This window comes from Euprymna scolopes, chromosome 42, assembly GCF_053919585.1.
Source record: "Euprymna scolopes isolate OS-2025 chromosome 42, ASM5391958v1, whole genome shotgun sequence".
Lineage (NCBI taxonomy): Eukaryota > Metazoa > Mollusca > Cephalopoda > Sepiida > Sepiolidae > Euprymna > Euprymna scolopes.
Genome location: NC_136523.1, coordinates 14,995,312 through 15,013,483, shown reverse-complemented (window position 1 = coordinate 15,013,483; position 18,172 = coordinate 14,995,312). Strand labels below are relative to the sequence as shown.

Sequence of the window (18,172 nt, the reverse complement as noted above, 5' to 3'; positions counted from 1 at the left end):
AAGTAATTGTAATATCTTAATATTTTTATGAGGAGAATGTTCTCCCACGACAATATTAAAATTTAAACTGTGTTTCAGCATGAACCCAATACAAACATGGGTGGTGTTTCCTCCGGGGACAAACTTGCATCTCTCAAGAAGCCTGTGGCTGTGGTAAAACCCAAAGAGGATCACACGGCAGAACTTAAGTTACGCGAGGAGAGGCTTCGTCTTGAGAAGGCCAAATCCGACCGAGAACGTTTGGTGAACCTCGAGAAGTTGAAAGCGGAAGAGGAGGTTGCTGCTGCGGCGGTGGAGTCGACGATTGCCCAGCAGGCCCTGTTGAAAGCCAAAGAGCAACGGCAGGATCAAGAGGAATTAGCCGATAAGCAAGCCCTTGAACGGGAGGCAAAAGCTGCGCAGGCTAAAAAAGAAGCTGAAGAGAAGCTGCGTCGGATTAATGGTAAGTCAGAGGGAAGAGGAAGGGGAGATATTCTCTATCAAGGTAACCATCTTTGTTGTATTGATTTCTGTTTTCATTGGTGGAGGATTCAAAATAAGGTGCTTTTATATTATTCAAATGAAAAAAATATTGAATTTCAAGTGAAGCAAATGATACCTATGTAATTATCAGGTTGCAAATAGTAACATATCCAAAAATTGTGGAAAATGATATGATAGAAAAATAATTATTGATGAAAAATTGTTTTCGATAAAATTCATATGGCGGAATAAATTTTGTCCGTCATTTTTAATTACATTTGTCACATGATGCAAACAGCAGAATTTAATTATCTCCCTTATAAACTTATTTCTTTTTTAGAAAGTGTAATGTATTGATTTCTGCTTTCTTTTTACAAATTTCTGTTTTTCATTAATAATTATTTTTCTATCTTATCGGTTTTTTGTTTGTATAATATAGAAGTGGCCAACATAATAAATAAGTACTAATCCTTATATATATATATATATATATAATCCTTCATGCTGTAATAAAATGTATTTATGTGTATATGAGATATATATATAGTGTATTTATATGTGTGTGTGTGTGTGTGTGTATATATATATATATATATATATATATATATATATATATATAATCCTTCATGCTGTAATAAAATGTATTTATGTGTATATGGGATATATATATAGTGTATTTATATATGTGTGTGTGTGTATATATATATATATATATATATATGCACATTTCATTAAATAGCACAGACAACTCTTGCTTATTTTTCAATAATCCTCCTTTTCTTTTTGTCGGACCATTTTCTTTTTTTTTCGAGTGAAAAAAGAAATTTCCCATAGTCGCGAACGTTTTCAACCTCCACTGGTCATCCTCAGGCGAGTAATAAAAAAAAAAAAATGAAATTGAAAAATGAAAATAGCGAGATGAAATGAAAAGACGATTAAAATCACTAAAATACTCAAAAGCACTTAAGCGTGTCCTCCGTTTCATTTTGAGTCTGGTTAATCGTTGGTTTATTAATGTGGATCAACAATGCCTCAAAGATTGGGAGGTGCACCTCACAATATGAGACAGTTAAAATGGCCGTGTTATTTATTAATATATCTCTAAATTCAGTTTTAGGGGTGTGGTGTGCTCTGAGGTGCTGATAGATTGAACTATTCGGGGAAGACAGGTGACATGTTAAACGACGGGAGATGCTGGTTCGAGTCATGCCAATGTACAAATTATTTTTGGAGACACATTCTCCTATGGGACATTTAAAGACGTGCACAGCATTTCTAGTTTTCAGCATACTGTCATCGGATGTAGGGTTATTATTTATTAGTAATTGGCTAGTTTTAAATTTATTGTAATGAATAATAAATCTTATTTTAGAGTTTTTTTCCGTGGTTACGACATGTTTGTGTACAATATCTTTTATTATTTTTTCGTCTAATTTGTAATTCCCATCTGGTTACAATAATATATGTTAATGTTATTATTGCTGCTATCATTATTATTATTATTAATGGTAGTTAAAAAGTGTCTAATCTGCTGATCAACTATGTAGTTTGAGAAGCCGTTATTAATTAAAGTTTGTTTTACGTTCGAAAATGATTTATAGACTATTTCGTTTGTGGAGGAATTACGTTTAGTTCTGTAGATGAGATGTTTTTACGACGGCTATTTTGTATCTATCAGGGCATTCGCTTTTATAATTAAGAAGACATTATTTCTTACTGGTAGTTTTTTGTATGGGTGAGTAATAAATTTATCGGTGTCGACTTTTATTTCTATATCGAGGAAGGTGATACTATTGTTTATATTTGTTTCATGTGTGAAATTTAGTATGGAATTATTTTTAAGAGCGGTTTTAATGTTTATTAATTCGTCTAAGTTTTTCGTTAATAAGAGTATATTGTCTACGTACCTGACGTAGATGGATGGTTTTGATATTATATTAAAAACTTTGGTTGCTAAGTTGGTCATGATGTAGAATTCGGAAAACAACGGAGAGAAAAGGAGGATTACAAGAAAAGCAAGCGTTGTCTGTGCTATTTAATAAAATGTGCATAAAAGAAAAAATGCTGCCTAAATATACTAATATATATAGGATTGATATGTAGATTGCTTGAAGCATTATATGGGCTAGGTATGTAGTAGAGATTTAGAAGGCTATCACAATGCGAGGTATGAAATATAGTCGTTGTTGGTAAGAGAAGATGAGAACAAGTGGCGATTTACAAATCAACAAGTGCATATATATATATGTCTATATATATATATATATATATATATATATATATATATATTTATTCAGTTGTATTAGGTAAAAATGTCTTACTTGTTATATCTGCGACAATATCCATTATTACTTTCAGAAAAAAATTCCCTTTTCAAATAGTAGACGAAACAGATCGATTCAAAGCATGCTAGATGGTGGAGCGGAAGTTTTAATATATATATATATATATATATATATATATGAGAGGTGTGTGTATGTATGTATATATATATATATATATATATATATATATATATATGAGAGAAAAAGGAGGATAATGTTTTGGGTTTTCTCCAGAATTCCTGTTATTTGAAGAAAAAAAATCTGTATGTACCCATGATGGAGGAAAAAAATGTCATATTCCAAATTTGTGTTAATTGATCTAGCAGTTTTATTTTTAACTAAGAAAATCAAATTTTATGAGTAAGTAAGGAGAGACAGTCTCACATTGTCATCGTGAAGAAACAGGGAGATAACTCAACAATAACTCAAACTTACGAGATCAGCTTGTAATACCTATGATTTCCATTAATTGCTTTAAATTGTTTAAAAGTGAGTTTTTTTTTATAAAAATAAAACTACTTAATCAATTTACGTGACTTTTGGAATATGATTTTTCTATACTGTTACAGATACGTATATTATGAAGAATTTTTGTTTTTTGGCATGGCGGGACGTGGATTCTGGACAATCACCAATTTAAAAAAATATATTACTAATTATTTTGAAATTTACAGACATGTTTCAAAATTACGTTGTCATTAGTGTAGGAAATGATAATTACTGCCAATCGGAGGATTTGAACCCAATCACAAAGATAATGTAGACTTGTTACGTTGGCATTTAGCCTTTAGGCTACCAGGATTTAAGATGAGAAGTAAGGAAATAACGTTTTTGATTTATTGGCGGGCATAAACGGTAAAGAGTAAGATAGCATTTAATGACAGATATTGGAATATTGCATTACACTAAGATAGCTCGCTTATTAATTCTCTAGAGAGAGTTAGCCCTTTTCTTAAAAGGGCTTTATAATGATAATATTTAAAAATAAATATTTTTAAACCTACGGATACATTAGTGGACTGGTGCATCTACCGAATAGGTATTAAATAAAAATTAAATTTAATAGGGTCCAAAAAAGAGTTGTCAATCTAATCACATGAAACTGTCTAGCAAAAAACACTATCACTAATTTCCCTCACTCTTTATCTGTGCCTAAACCTAAACGTAGATTCCATGAACAAAGCTTCTTTCTTAGAACTGCACGCCTGTGGAATTATCTTCCGTTTTCCTGCTTTCCAGCTGACTAAAATATGGTTGTTATCAAGTCTAATGTAAACAAGTTTTTGATGAACTGTTTCATATAAGTTAACAAATTTACCGAATTGATTACTATATTGTCCAATTTCTACTGTACACTCTTTAACCCTTATCCTCGAGTGGCCTCTTGGCCTTGATAAGTGGTGATGCCTATGTAAAAAAAAAAAAAAATAAAATAATAAAAAATCGGTCCCACTTTATCAACTAAGCTCCAGCCCCTGTCCCATCGCTGCAATGTTGCATCACTGTGCCTAGTTTTACAAATATTTTAATGGAATGTGTTCTGATGAACTTGTTTCACTTCTACCCCCTCGACGTACATATCCCTGACAAACCCGTTTAGCAATAAAATCTCACCCCCTTCACTGTTGATGTCCCTAAATGCCAGAAAGCTTTCTATTCTGCTAATTTGCTCCCTTGAACAGCTAGACTTTGGAATTCCCTTCCTGCTGCCTGCTTCCCTGGCTGTACTGATATGCATAAGTTTGAATGTAACATAAACAAATATCTTGTTAATCTTTCCTAGACATGGTCCCAAATAGTAGCCCCTTATGTCCAAGTGGTGATATGCTTTGTAAGGGGTGAACATGAATTTAAAAAAAAAAAAAAAAAAAAAAGAGGAAATGATAATTACTGCCATTCGGGAAATTCTTATATATTTAGTAAGTTAAAAAGAAAAAGTAAGTTTTGAAAAAAAAAAATATATATATATATAATAATTTAAAAAAAAAAAAAAAAAAAGAATATATATATATATATAGTAAGTTTTGAAAAAAAAAATATATATATATAGTAAGTTTTGAAAAAAAAAATATATATATATAGTAAGTTTTGAAAAAAAAAAAATATATATATGTATAATAAGTTTTGAAAAAAAAAATATGTATAGTAAGTTTTGAAAAAAAAATATATATAGTAAGTTTTGAAAAAAAAAAATATATATAGTAAGTTTTGGAAAAAAAAATATAGTAAGTTTGGAAAAAAAAAAGTATATATAGTAAGTTTTGAAAAAAAAAATATATAGTAGGTTTTGAAAATATGTATATGGCAATTAAATGACATAGAATTTTTAGCATTTCATCCTTGTGAGGATTCATCAAGGTAAAAATGCATTATTGTTTTTGCTTAAAGCGACATTTAAAAAAAATCGCTCTGTCAACTATACCTTAACAAGCATCTTTGCAATATTTAAAATGGCTTCTTTTTTTTTTTTATATATAGTTAATAACGAACCTGGCACTTTATATATAGTTAATTACAAACCTGGCATTTTTTATATAAATATATTTTTTATATATAGTTAATTACAAACCTGGCACTTTATATATAGTTAATATATTTTTTTTATATATGGTTAATTACAAACCTGGCACTTTATATATAGTTAATGTTTTATATATAGTTAATTACAAACCTGGCACTTTAAGATCTTGTTGACTAGCTTCGTAATGAACGTTATTTATTTGTATGTACAATGCTTCAAAGATTTTGAATCTTTTCATATTGGAATCAATATGTATACGGCATAATCACGTTGACACACTGGATCCCGTCAGATCACCAAAGTTAAACAATGTTGAGCTCAGTTATTACTAAAATGGGTGACCAATTTTGGAATTCCAGGCGCTGTATGTAGGTGGACGTCGCCACCTCCCTTCAAGAGTTGCAAAAACCTAATGTCGTCATTTCTCCCAACGGAGATATATATGTGACTGGGGTCACTTGTGAATTTCATACTCCGATGGAACTTCCTCCTATGGAGGAAGCCGGTTAAACCTAAATAGGGTTAGTGCCATTTCACACACATACACACACAATATGTATATATATATAGAGAGAGAGAGAGAGAGAAAATAAAATTACCGTATTATGTGTTCATCAACGTTTCGAAATAAAGATGAAAGTCTCAAAATAAAGACGAAACGTTGATGAACATATATATATATATATATATATATATAAATATACTAGCATGGCTATACAACATTTCCTGGGGAAAAGTGGAACATAGCTTCTATTAAAAGTACTATTTCTTTATTTCCGTTTTTTCCCCCTCTACCCTTCTCTTCTCAGCCTATTTTTAACCCTAACCCTTCTCTTCTCTTAGCCTATTTTTTTTTTCTCTGTACACACACACACACACACTTCTCTCTTTATACAGATTTATCAAAGAATTAGTCGATAGTATCACACCTTATATTATGAGCACAACTCTGTATATGTAGGGTGAGTGCAAGTATAAATATTAATAAATAAATTTTTTTCTTTTCATTTCTTACCAGATTAATTATGCCCACCCATATTGCTAACTGGTTTGAAGAAAAAAAACCTGATTTTCAGTGACCAAATTTATTCTGATTTTAGAGTAGCAAGCTTTGACACCAGTGTATCAACTTTAACCCTGTAAATTATTAGTCAGAACTACAGATTAGTTAACAATCCATTTGAGAAAGTACAGAATAGTTAATTCATTATTTGGATACCACAATACTTAATTAGCTGCACCTTATTACAAAGGTCCATATAAAATTTCAGCCAGATAAGCCAGTAGTTACTTAAAAAAAAGTGGAACAGACAGACAAAGAGAAGTATCATATAGATAATGAATGTGTAAAAATATATATTCTTTTCTTATTTCTTCCTAGATTCTGTGAATAAACCAAAATTAATTCCGTCACCCACACTGCCTACTGGTTGGGAGAAACGTCTTGATCCGAAGACAAATCGGTATTTCTACATCAATCACATAACCAGCACCACTTCATGGAACCCTCCACAGTTACCCGTTCCTGTTCTTGGCACACCAGGTAACGACATAATTTTGGACTATTCTCTGCAAAACCAAATATGTTTATCTGATTTTCATATACTGGCTCAATTGATGGACGTTACTGGTACAATGTAATCTGATCGGAGATGATGAGAATTTTCTGCTTTTAACAAAATTTAGCTTTTTTTTTTTTTTTAAAACCTAGATCTATCTATATTTATGCTGCACAATCACGTTGACACACCGGTTCTCGCCAGATCACCAAAGTTAAGCAACGTTGAGCCTGGCCAGTACCAGATGGGTGACCATTTGGGAAGGCAAGGCGCTGTATGTACCGCGAGGTAAAATACTAGGTTGAGAAACTGTCACGGTCTATCCTTCTCTCAAGGGTAGAAGGGACTCTCTTAAGCCATGGTAGGCAGCCCATCTAATGATGGCGTCACAATAAAAAATACCAATGATAGCCCTGGTGAAGCATCAAGTATTCAGCTACCGACAAGGTTTGAATTACACTACAAACTTGTGTAGTGAGTTCAATCTCAGCTACGGCTGCGCTGGATGGATCGATGATCTATCTATCTATCTGATCGGGCTCCTTGCTCTGACCAATGTGACTCTCTTTCTCTCTCTCCAGATTTCTCTGTCTTCCATCAGCTGCCTCAGATCTTCAGGATCACAGTTGGTATCATGTGAAATATGCTGGATGTATGTGGATCTAGATCGTCCTATGCTCGTGCGCTCGTGCTGTTGAGCGCAATACATTTCTCACCAGCTCTTGCTTGCTCCTCTGGCAGTGACTAATAAATCGTAGACTTTACTCCCTTATGGTAGTAGATATGGCAGGTAGGTTGCCATAAAGTTGCTGCTTTATGGGATGATCTTGCCAAGATATATTTAACACTGTTCGTAGCATACTACTGTACTTGTCGTCTAGCTTTCTTTCCAATCTTTTGGTGAGTGTCCAGGTTGTAGCACTGTAAACAAAGACAAACTCCACCACTGCTTTGAAGAACGGCTTTTTCAGTTTGTCAGTTAGTCTTGAAGTCCATACTGACTGCATTTATCCAATGCAACCCATGCTTTTGAGATGTGAATTTCAATATCTCTCGCCATGGAACCTATGTTGCTGCCCAGATACGTAAACTCGGTGACTTCTTTCAGTGTTGTTTCATCTAGAACTTTGATCTTTCTCTCCGCATTGAAAGTCATAAACTTTGTCTTATCCGCATTAATGTAAAGATCAATGTCATTTGCAGATTAGCTCATTTAATCCAGAAAAAGCAGATTTTTCATATTATTTGGATTCTTTGAACCACAGTTCTCATTTTGAGTGTTATTTTCACAACGCTTTGGTTTATATAACCTTCAGGTGCATCTTGTCGAACTCTGGAATCTTTGTCCAATTTTGGAATCTGTTTGGAATTTTGAACAGAACGCTTCATTTATTCCATGCTCTCATTCTGTAAACCATGAACAGGTAGAATTCCTAAGTAATTTGCAATTGTATTTTGGTGTTATCCACATTAACTTTGTGTCCGAGATTCCATGTAAATGTGGAAAACTAAACAAAGGTGAGACATGTTGCCCATTAAAGGTAAAATTATAACACTAAAAGGTTAAAGGAGAGATTGAAAAGTCAAGTATGGCTGACCACATATGGAGGGAAAAGAAAAACCATCTACTCTTATGTGATGAAATAAAAATCATAGAAAAATGGTGAAAAGTAAGACGACTCAAAGAAGCAGCACATTTGATGGGTGGCGATCAATTACTAAATAGAGCTAATATAGAATTGAATACCATTAGTTATGAATGATGTGTATTTAGGCACCATTCTTTCATTTAAACAAACGTTATTAAAGACAACAAAGAACTTCTGTTTAATTTGAGATCCTGGATCTGACCTTGAACTGTATTTGATGATGAGGCTCAAGCTTGCAGGCTTTGGGGAGTGTGGAGTCACCTATTAATTGCCATTGCTCCCAGGTCCACTCTGATCTGGAGTGGTAGTACCCATTAGGGTCCCAATTATGGGTTAAATCGACACCGACTTGAAAAAAAAAAATTCTATTCAAAAATATTTCTTTAAAATCACTGGATTCGGCATTAAATAACCCAAAAAGGGTTGATATGCCGTAAAACAAAAACAACGAACTGTTTAATTAGACCTTTTTTATTTTTTTAATTTTATAAAAAATAAGTGGTAATAGGCAGGCAGGCTCGAACCTGAACAGCGAAGGAGGAAAAGAACGTGAAACAAAAAAAGATAGAGAGATGTAGGATCGAACTCGAAAATGTAGAGTAATTCGTCTTCCTCACTAACCATTAGGCCAAAGAGGATAGTGAATTCAATGAGTTGTTAATCAAGTTAAGAATCAAAGGAGTCACCACGCATGTGCAGAAATGAACGTTGTTTTAAAACCTGGCCTGAGGCCAGTTAAGCTTCCTGCTTTCTATTATTTGCTTCTCCATGAAAGCAAATTAGACATAAGGTTGTTTTTAATGTGGGGGAAGATCAGCTCTTCCAAAAAAGGGGGGCACTCTGGCAGTATCCAAATAAATAGTAATTGTCTCAGTATGAAGGGTTTCCCCTACATTAACCAAGGACCAATTACAGAACAGATACTGCCCGGCCGGAAAGCCAGGCGAATGCATTTGCTTCGATTAGTTTTATTTTATTTATACGAAAAAGACAAACACTCACAAAACAAGGGAATTTTTTTAAAACTCAATCAAAAAAAAAAAAAAAAAAGATAAAGACGATTTCCGTTTGTGAATCTGAAATATTACGATCTAGGAAGTGAAAACTTCTGGAATTTAACCAACGCGAAAGCCTTTCGTGAATATACACAAACGCGCGCGCCCATTTTGCCTTTTGTATATTAGATAAGACTTAGTTTAAAAATACAAGAAAATACAGATAAATATTCATAATGCACATAATTACAGAACAAAGATGTCATATTCCAAAAATTATGTAAATTGATCAAGTGGTTATTTTTTTATTTAAAAAAAATCAAGTTTTATGACTAGCTGGATTCAACAAGTGGTAGGCACCATATTTTTTGGGTTGCATTAAAAATCTAGGGCAGATAACTTGATTCGACTAATGAGATTTAGTAAGAGGTCATTAGTGATTGCTAAAAATATTTAATTGCTACAAATCATAAAATTTGATTATCTATTATATAAACCCCAACTGTCTGTTTAAATGTATGTATGTATATTTCTATATCTGCAGAAAACTTTTGACAGATGCGACAGATTTTCACGAGAATTGTATCGTCTTGAAGCTTGGCCCTTCAGATGACAAATATCGAAAAACTGGGCACTTTTCTACAGGGAGGGATTGCTTTTCTTGCCAATATTTTTGAAAGTCATCCTCTCTTTTTGATTGACTAGCCTTCCGGTTTGGCGATGGATGCAACAGCAAAGATGCCACTTTTTTTTTTTTACATTCTTTTCCTCCTTCGCAGTACGGATTCGAGCCTGCCTGCCTGCCTACTACCACTTTTTATTTTGCTCAACACACACCTCCAAACACCTGGGCAACGCAGGGCACCCAGGCTAGTCTTCAATAAAAATAAAAACTATCACCACTTTACATGATTTTTGGAATATAACATGTACATTCTGTGATGAATACATCCATCACAAAAAGTTTGCTGTATTTTTGTTTGTTTTTAAAGCAAATGTTATTCTAGATATGCATATTTGTTTATTTTTCTTTTCTTCTTTACAGCTTCCCAGAAATCCGTATATAAAATGAAGTTAAAGGATGATAGTTCGCCATCGGGCGGCGGATTGAAACGGTCCCATTCTTCACCTAATATCGCCCAACTCGTGGAAAACGAGGGAAAAGAGAAACCAAAACCTCAGGTTGATCGTTCCACAAAACCAATATCCCGGTAAGAATGACCTTGAGCCATACCGGCATGATTGTGAATTAAATCTCTCTCTCTCTCTCTTTGACGGAATGGTCATTACTGACCAGCCATGGCACTCTTCACGAATTGTCACCATTGACTCCAGTTCTGCGCTATTCTGAGCAACTCAGCCATGCTAATGTCCACAATGTCCTTCATGTTGTCTGACATTGTTTTTGGTCTTTCACGTCCTCTTCTGCCAGAGGCAGATCTTTTGTTAGGCCGCAGGAGTCGTTTTTTTTGTGCATTGTGAAATGGATTTATCTTTCCAGGTATTGGTTAGTGCAACCATTGCTGTCCTTGCCATTGCACTATGTCGTCTTACTCTTTGGTGTCATCCACTTTGTTTATGAAAACTACACCTAGGAAGCTGAAATCTTCGACATTTTCAACATTTTGATTATCCACAATTAGGTTTTCATCATTTGGTGCCTTTGTTACTTTCATTGCCTTTGTTTTGCTGACATTAAGGAAGAGTCCTGCTGTTTCGCTAGCATTTTTGACATAGCTAGAAGTAATTGCTTTTTAAAATTAATTTTCTGAGTTTGGAAATGAAGAGGCAGACAACTTAAATCTAGATCATTTACCTTCTTGGACCGTCTTGTTGAAATCTTTTACATTTTCAACATTTTAATTGTCCACAATCAGGTTTTCATCATTTGTTGCCTCTGTTATGTCCATTACGTTTTACTGACGTTGAGGAAGAGTCCTGCTGTTTCACTTGCAACTTTTACTTTGTTGGTGAAGTCTTGTAGTTCTTGCATACATGTTGCAACCAGAGTTAAATAGGGTTCTAATAATTCTGAATTCTTATCCGAACTATTCATGGGATCGACATTCGGAACATCTCTTTTACAATAAGTTCCTTCTGGCAAACAGATTGCGAGAGATGAACCTGGATAATACACCGGCGGATTTTACTTGCACCATCTCTACTATTATATAAAAGGAACTTTGTGTGTCTGTGAATTCGTTCCCTATAGAATCCAAAATGGCAGGGCTGATTTTTATGAAATTCACACAAAGATATTTTATGTGCCTGGCAGTGTTCTTAGATAGGTTTTATATCAGGATATCTTTGCTAATAACTATGGTCAGCAATAACTATGGAAAGCAGAAATTACTGAGGATACAGTTAAAAGACTCAGCATTCCTATCCTGTCGCGGTTAACCACCTGAAGAAGGCCAGAGGATAAGTTAGCCGAAATGTGGTGAAAACAACAATTACAAAGATGAGGATAACAGTTTGCAAATAAAAAAATAAATAATTAAATAAATGTAGTGGAGTTGGGAAAGTAGGAAAACACGACGACTGGGGAGAATACGAAGAACATTTATATCCAGAACAGGGTAAGTGATACAAGAAGATTAGTAAGTCCGTAGGGAGTCGTCTCTGTACGACATCCAGATAGCTCTCATTGAGCGGTCTATACTTGCTGCTTACGAGGGGGTATGCAATAAGTAATGCTCCTGACCCACTTCCCATAGCAGTAGAGCAACGATACTTGGCACAGTTATTAGTCTTTCTGTACATAGGAACCACCCAGAGTTATGCATTTCTCCCATCGTTTGATGCAGTTCTGGAGACTGTTTTTGTAGAATACCCCAGGTTGGTCCTCCAACCACGACGGAACTTCAGAAATCAAGGCTGCATCATCTGGGAAATGCTTTCCTTTCAAAAACAACTTCATGGCTGGGAAGAGGTGAAAGTCAGAGGGTGCAAGGTCAGGAGAGTAGGGAGGATGTAGGAGGATTTCATAACTCAAAAGTGAAGCATAATAGACTCCTGTAATTGTGGTACCCTTTGTCAGGAAATCTGTCATCACTACTCCATCCTGGTCCCAGAAGACTGTGAGCATGACCTTGCCAGCGGAGGGTTGCACCCTTGCCTTCTTTGGAGGTGGTGAGTCCAAGTGCTTCCACTGCATTGACTGGGCTTTGGTTTCTGGATCATAGTGATCGACCCAGGTTTCATCCTGTGTAATCAGTCTTTTAAAAAACTTTGACTCATCTTCTTGGCACATCTCCAAAGTCATCCTCAAGCACTCGACGCGTTCTCGCTTCTGGAATGGTGTAAGCAACCTGAGAATCCATCTGGCAGACACCTTATGCATATGCAAATGGTCATGAATGATAGTTTCCACAGACCCTGTACTAATCTTGACATCTTGGGCTATTTGGCAAATAGTAATGCGCTGATCTTCCAAAATGGCAGCCTCAACTTGACGAACAGATGCCTCATCAATGGCAGAAGGGGGACGACCAGGTCTGGCAGCTATTTCCACAGCCATGTTTGAATTCATGATGCCAGCATTTTACAAGGTCATGATGGGGCATTATCACCATAAGTTTCTTTCATTTCATCAAAAGTTTCCTGTGGTGTGCGTCCTTTCAAATACAAAAACCAGATCACTGCTCGACATTCAGCAGGCTCTATTTCACACCTGATTCAGTTCAAACACCTGTAAAACAGAAACCACAATTAGTTCAGAGCTGTAATTTGCCACATAACCTGTAGAGATATAAATCATTGCACATGCAAAATTTCAGCTAGATCAGACAACTATAAGTGGGTCAGGGGCGTTACTTATTGCACAGCCCTCGTATATGGCTAATGGATAAGTCCATCTTAGTGATTATAAGTGTGTGTATGTTCCCACAACAATAAATATACAAATTACTCATCTCAAAGGATTAAAAAAAAAAAATAATATAATAATATACAGATGGTAAAATTGAAACACTTTTTAAAATAAAAAATGAGATGTAGTTTGCTTGAAGCATTGTGTGGGATAGGTATGTTGAAGAGATTTAGAAGGCTATCACAATGTGAGGAATGGAATGTAGTCGGTGTTGAGGAAGAAAGACGAAAACAAATGACAATTTGCAAATCAATAAATATACACATCTATGTCTATATATATATATATAGCTAGTATATCCTGTAAAAAGTTGAATATTGAATGCAGTAATAAGTCCTGGGAACTTATAGTAGAAAGAACAGTTGGAAATAATCGTACACCATCCACATCTACAGTTCCTACAGCTACGTACCTAGAAAACGGAACCATACGTAGACCACCTTATATTCCCAAATAGTCACCCATCTGGTACTGATCAGATTCAACATTGCTTATCTTCGTTGATCATATACTAGTGTTAGTTGTTTTTTTTTCTTTTAAGTATAATCAGAGCTACCCATGTTGCCAGTGGCAACCGTATTAATTATATCAAAAGTGTAAACTATTTCTCACTTCCTCTCTCATCTCTCTTTCTCTTTCTGCCCATGTCACTATCTTTCTTTTTTCCTCACCCTTGTTTTACCTTTTTATTTCTCCCCCTCCAATCTCCTCTTTCTCCTCCATCTAGCTATACACACACACACACACACACACACACACACACACACACACACACACACACACACACAGACAGATATAATGGCTGCCTTAGATCAAGGCATGATGACTAATGCTTTTAAGAAAATGAGTGCTTTAATAAATGACATCAGGTGCAGATTCTGCCGCTCAGAAGTAGAGACTGTGAACCACCTGACATCCAGCCGTAAGGTTCTACTGGAGGACGGCTACTATACGACACGACATGACACAATTGAGTGTGTAAATATTTCTACTGGACAATCTGTAAAACTTGAATATTAAATGCAGCAGAAAGTCCTGAAGAGGAAATCCTACACCATCCGCTATGACTATGCAATTCCTATAGCTATTACAGTGCTATTACATTTGACATAGTGATATGAGCTAGAAGCAACCTTAGAAGTTAGTGTCCCAAATGATGCTGGGTTAACCGAAACGTTGTGAAAATAACACTTAAAATGAGAACAGCAGTCAAAATAATCCAAATAAAATGAATTATCTTTGATTTAAAAAAATTCAGAAACTTCATATACATGTATTACGGAATATTCATGCACAAATAGCAGTCAAAAAAAAAAAAAAAAGGATGAGTGGTCTCAGCAGTGACAACAAATGCTGCGGGTTCTGTCACACAAAAGTAGAAAGTGTGATTCACCTGACATATAGCCGTAAGGTTGAGGCACGGTTTACTATATAATGCGACACAATAGAGTGTATACATATCTCCACTGTACCATCAGAAAAAAAGTTGATTATCCAGTGTTGCAGCAAGTCGTGGGAACATGTTTACCAGAAAGAACAGTTGGGAATAAGTCATACACCATCCACTATGTCTACGTAATTCTTACAGCTACATATCTAGAAAATGGAGCTACGAAACCTGACATAGTGATATGGGACAAAAAGAAGAAAGAAGCAACCTTGGTGGAAGTTAGTGTCTCCAATGATGCTGTGTTAAAACAGAGCTGAGTAGGAAAAGGATAACAAAATACCAAGGTCTTAAGTCCATCCCATCCAGCACGGCCGCAGCCGATATTGAAATCACTACACGGGTTTGTAGTGTAATTCAAATCTTGTCCGTAGCTGAATACTTGATGCTTTGCCAGGGCTATCAAGAGTATTTTTTATCGTGACACTGTCAATAGATAGAGTGCCTCCCACGGCTTAAGAGAGTCCCATCTACCCTCGAGAGAAGAATAGATCGCGCCAGTTTCCCAACCAGGTATGTTACCTCGTGGTACATACAACGCATCATCTTTCTAAATGGTCACCCATCTGATACTGGCCAGGCTCAACGTTGCTTAACTTTGGTGATCTGGCGAGAACCGGTGTGTCAACGTGATTGTGCCGTATATAAGGTCGTAAGTACAACATGAAAAGAAACTTGAATCTTAGGGAGATCTCCATCGTTTCAGTAATTAAAGGAGCAACTGGATCCATAAAAAAAAAGAATCTCGAAACCTACCTGACAAACATACCCGGTGAACCACGTGCAAGAGATACAAACAATTGTACTTAAAGGCATGGTTAGAATCTGAAAAAGATTTCTCAGTTGGAATGTATGAGATAGCAAGTGAATGTCTGGCATCCAGTAGGATGCCCCATCCCCAACACAGAACAAAATAAGAAAGTTAAAAAATCAAAAAGATACAATTACGTGATTATATTTCTAAACTTTTAAGATGAGAATCGATGATTTGTATTATTCGTACTACTGTTCTCATCTTGAGTGCTATTTTCACAATCTGTTGATTTTTATTTGTAGGTGATTTTTTAAAAATGTTTTATTTTTATTAATCATCTGAGTCAGACTAAGTATTTTTTAAAATAAATTCTAGCGGAGTATGTATTATATTGTCAATAACATGATGAAAGGATAACAAATGAAAAATGGCTAGTCAGAAGCATAGTTTGATTTTGATTTGTTAGTTTAAATGCTATTTGGGTCTGACATTAAAAATCTGACAAAATAACCTTATAAGTTAGAAGAAAATAGTGCTTGTTAAGATACAGTCGACAGATCGATTTTTTAAAAATATGTTGGTTTAAGCCAAAAACAGCAGTACTTACTTGTCATGTCGAAAATAGTAATATATCCAAAAATTATGAAAATTCAAGTAGAACAACTGCTATTGTGTTTTTAGTTAAAAAAAAAAATCTATTGCTATCAGCTTAAACAAAACTTCATTACAATAGTGAAAAGGGAGATAAGTATGTTCCTTGTGTTCACAATTTTCAAGGTGTTCACATCTAGAGAAAATGCCAGTTCCTCCAATTTTCTACAAAAATTTTAACTATAAATGACTTTTTACTCTATAAATTTTCATAATTTTTGGATATATTACTATTTTCGACATAACAAGTAGGTATTTTTTTTTTTTTTTTGCTTAAAACAATATTTAAAAAAATCGATCTGTCAACTCTATCTTAACAAGCACCAAATTATTTTTACATTTTAATGAATTAAAGTTAAAATTCCACGTTACAGAAGAATTTTCTGCTTTTATTCTTTCGGAGGTTGAAGGTTCAATCCTCAGTTCAGGCAACATTCAAAATACAATTGTGATTTAATTAGGACTTTTCACCGGTTATGGTTTCACTGAACGAGATCGTGCTAAATGATAGAGGATTCCATTTGAAATTCTGTCAAGATTTTCAAGTTTGACAAGATAAACTTGAAGGTCAGAGTTTTTTTTGTTTTTTTTTTTCAAACAAAATGTTAAAAATGACACTAGATAAGAACAATAGTCCAAAAAATTCAAATAATACAAAGAACACACATATGACTATAGATATACTACTATTTCGACATGACAAGTAAGTACTGTTGTTTTTGCTTAAAACAACATATTTTAAAAAATTGATCAAGTCCAAAGAATCCAAATGATATAAGCCGCACATATATGACAGCAAGCAAAAACAATAGAAAAGAAATACATGTGTATATTATCCAATTCTTCTTCCCAGACAAGCTACTAGATATGATAGAGGCATTGGTCATTTAGAGTAAGACATTCACAGCAAGAACTACTACAATGGAAAGTGACTTTGCTTTCTCCCTTCTAGTGGCTAGCATCCAGCAGATTCTTCATAGACAAAGGGAAGAAATTATAAAAATGGATTTTAGAGATGAGGGATAAATAAAGACCTGGCCAGAGATAGGTCAGTTTGGAAGTCAATTTTTAAAAGCCGTCCAGCATGTGAAATGGATGTTAAACCCAAGAGATTCACTTAGATTCTTAGATTGTGTGAGCACGTCTTTATCTCTCGACTTCACTGGTGCGAACTGCCGTGAAACGAACACTTCGTGCAATACTTTGAACCTCTCGCATCAATTATGCTAGGTGCACTGGGTTCGTCTCCGTTTGCTGCCATCATGACTATGAGAACTAGTTTGCTGATTCATCTTTTTTTACTTACAGATTGGATGGAGGAAGGCAGGCACTTCACAGTAAACCAAATCCTAGTCAAGTCCGTGTACGAAACTTAAATCCTGTTTTTGGAACTGTGGTAAGCATTGTGTTCTTTCTATTTCATTTCTTAAACATAGTTTTTTTTATTTTTGATTCCCCCCTCTTTCCCCCCACCCTTGACAAAGGAGGGATTGAACCTAGTAATTCACTCCTGTTTGTTTGTCCGCACTTTTCTCAATAACCACGCCTTGGATTTAAAAAAAATTTTGCACAAGCATTAGTTATGGTGAAAGTAAATTTTTGCCAGAACAGACTTTCGGGGATAATTCTGGTTGCCTTCCTAGGGGGGGGGGGCATTATAGGAGTAAAAATGCCCCAAATCGTTCATCCATTCATTTGTTCGCACCTTTCTCAATAACCACGCCATGGACTTATAAAAAAAATTTGCACAAACATTAGTCATGGTTAAAGTAAATTTTTCGCTCGTGGAGGAGAGGACCCTGCATGCTCAGCTTTTTTTTTTTTTTTTGTGCTACGCCAAAAAAAAAAAAAAAAAGAAGCAGAACAAAGGTATAAGAAGTAGGGTTTGTACAGTGATTTCCAACCTTTTTATGTGGAAGCACACTATTGAGTTCTTTAA

General features: G+C 34.9%; 1 protein-coding gene across 1 annotated transcript in view; it reads left to right on the top strand.

Annotated features, from left to right (window-relative positions):
- Positions 1-18,172, top strand: part of LOC145266929 (ubiquitin carboxyl-terminal hydrolase 8-like) — a 140,578-nt gene that overhangs the window by 83,552 nt on the left and 38,854 nt on the right. Inside the window, exons 11-14 of the mRNA XM_080122728.1 lie at positions 79-442; positions 6,689-6,850; positions 10,556-10,721; positions 17,542-17,629. Of these exons, the coding sequence (XP_079978854.1) occupies positions 79-442; positions 6,689-6,850; positions 10,556-10,721; positions 17,542-17,629 (780 nt within the window). The remainder of the gene's footprint in view (positions 1-78; positions 443-6,688; positions 6,851-10,555; positions 10,722-17,541; positions 17,630-18,172) is intronic.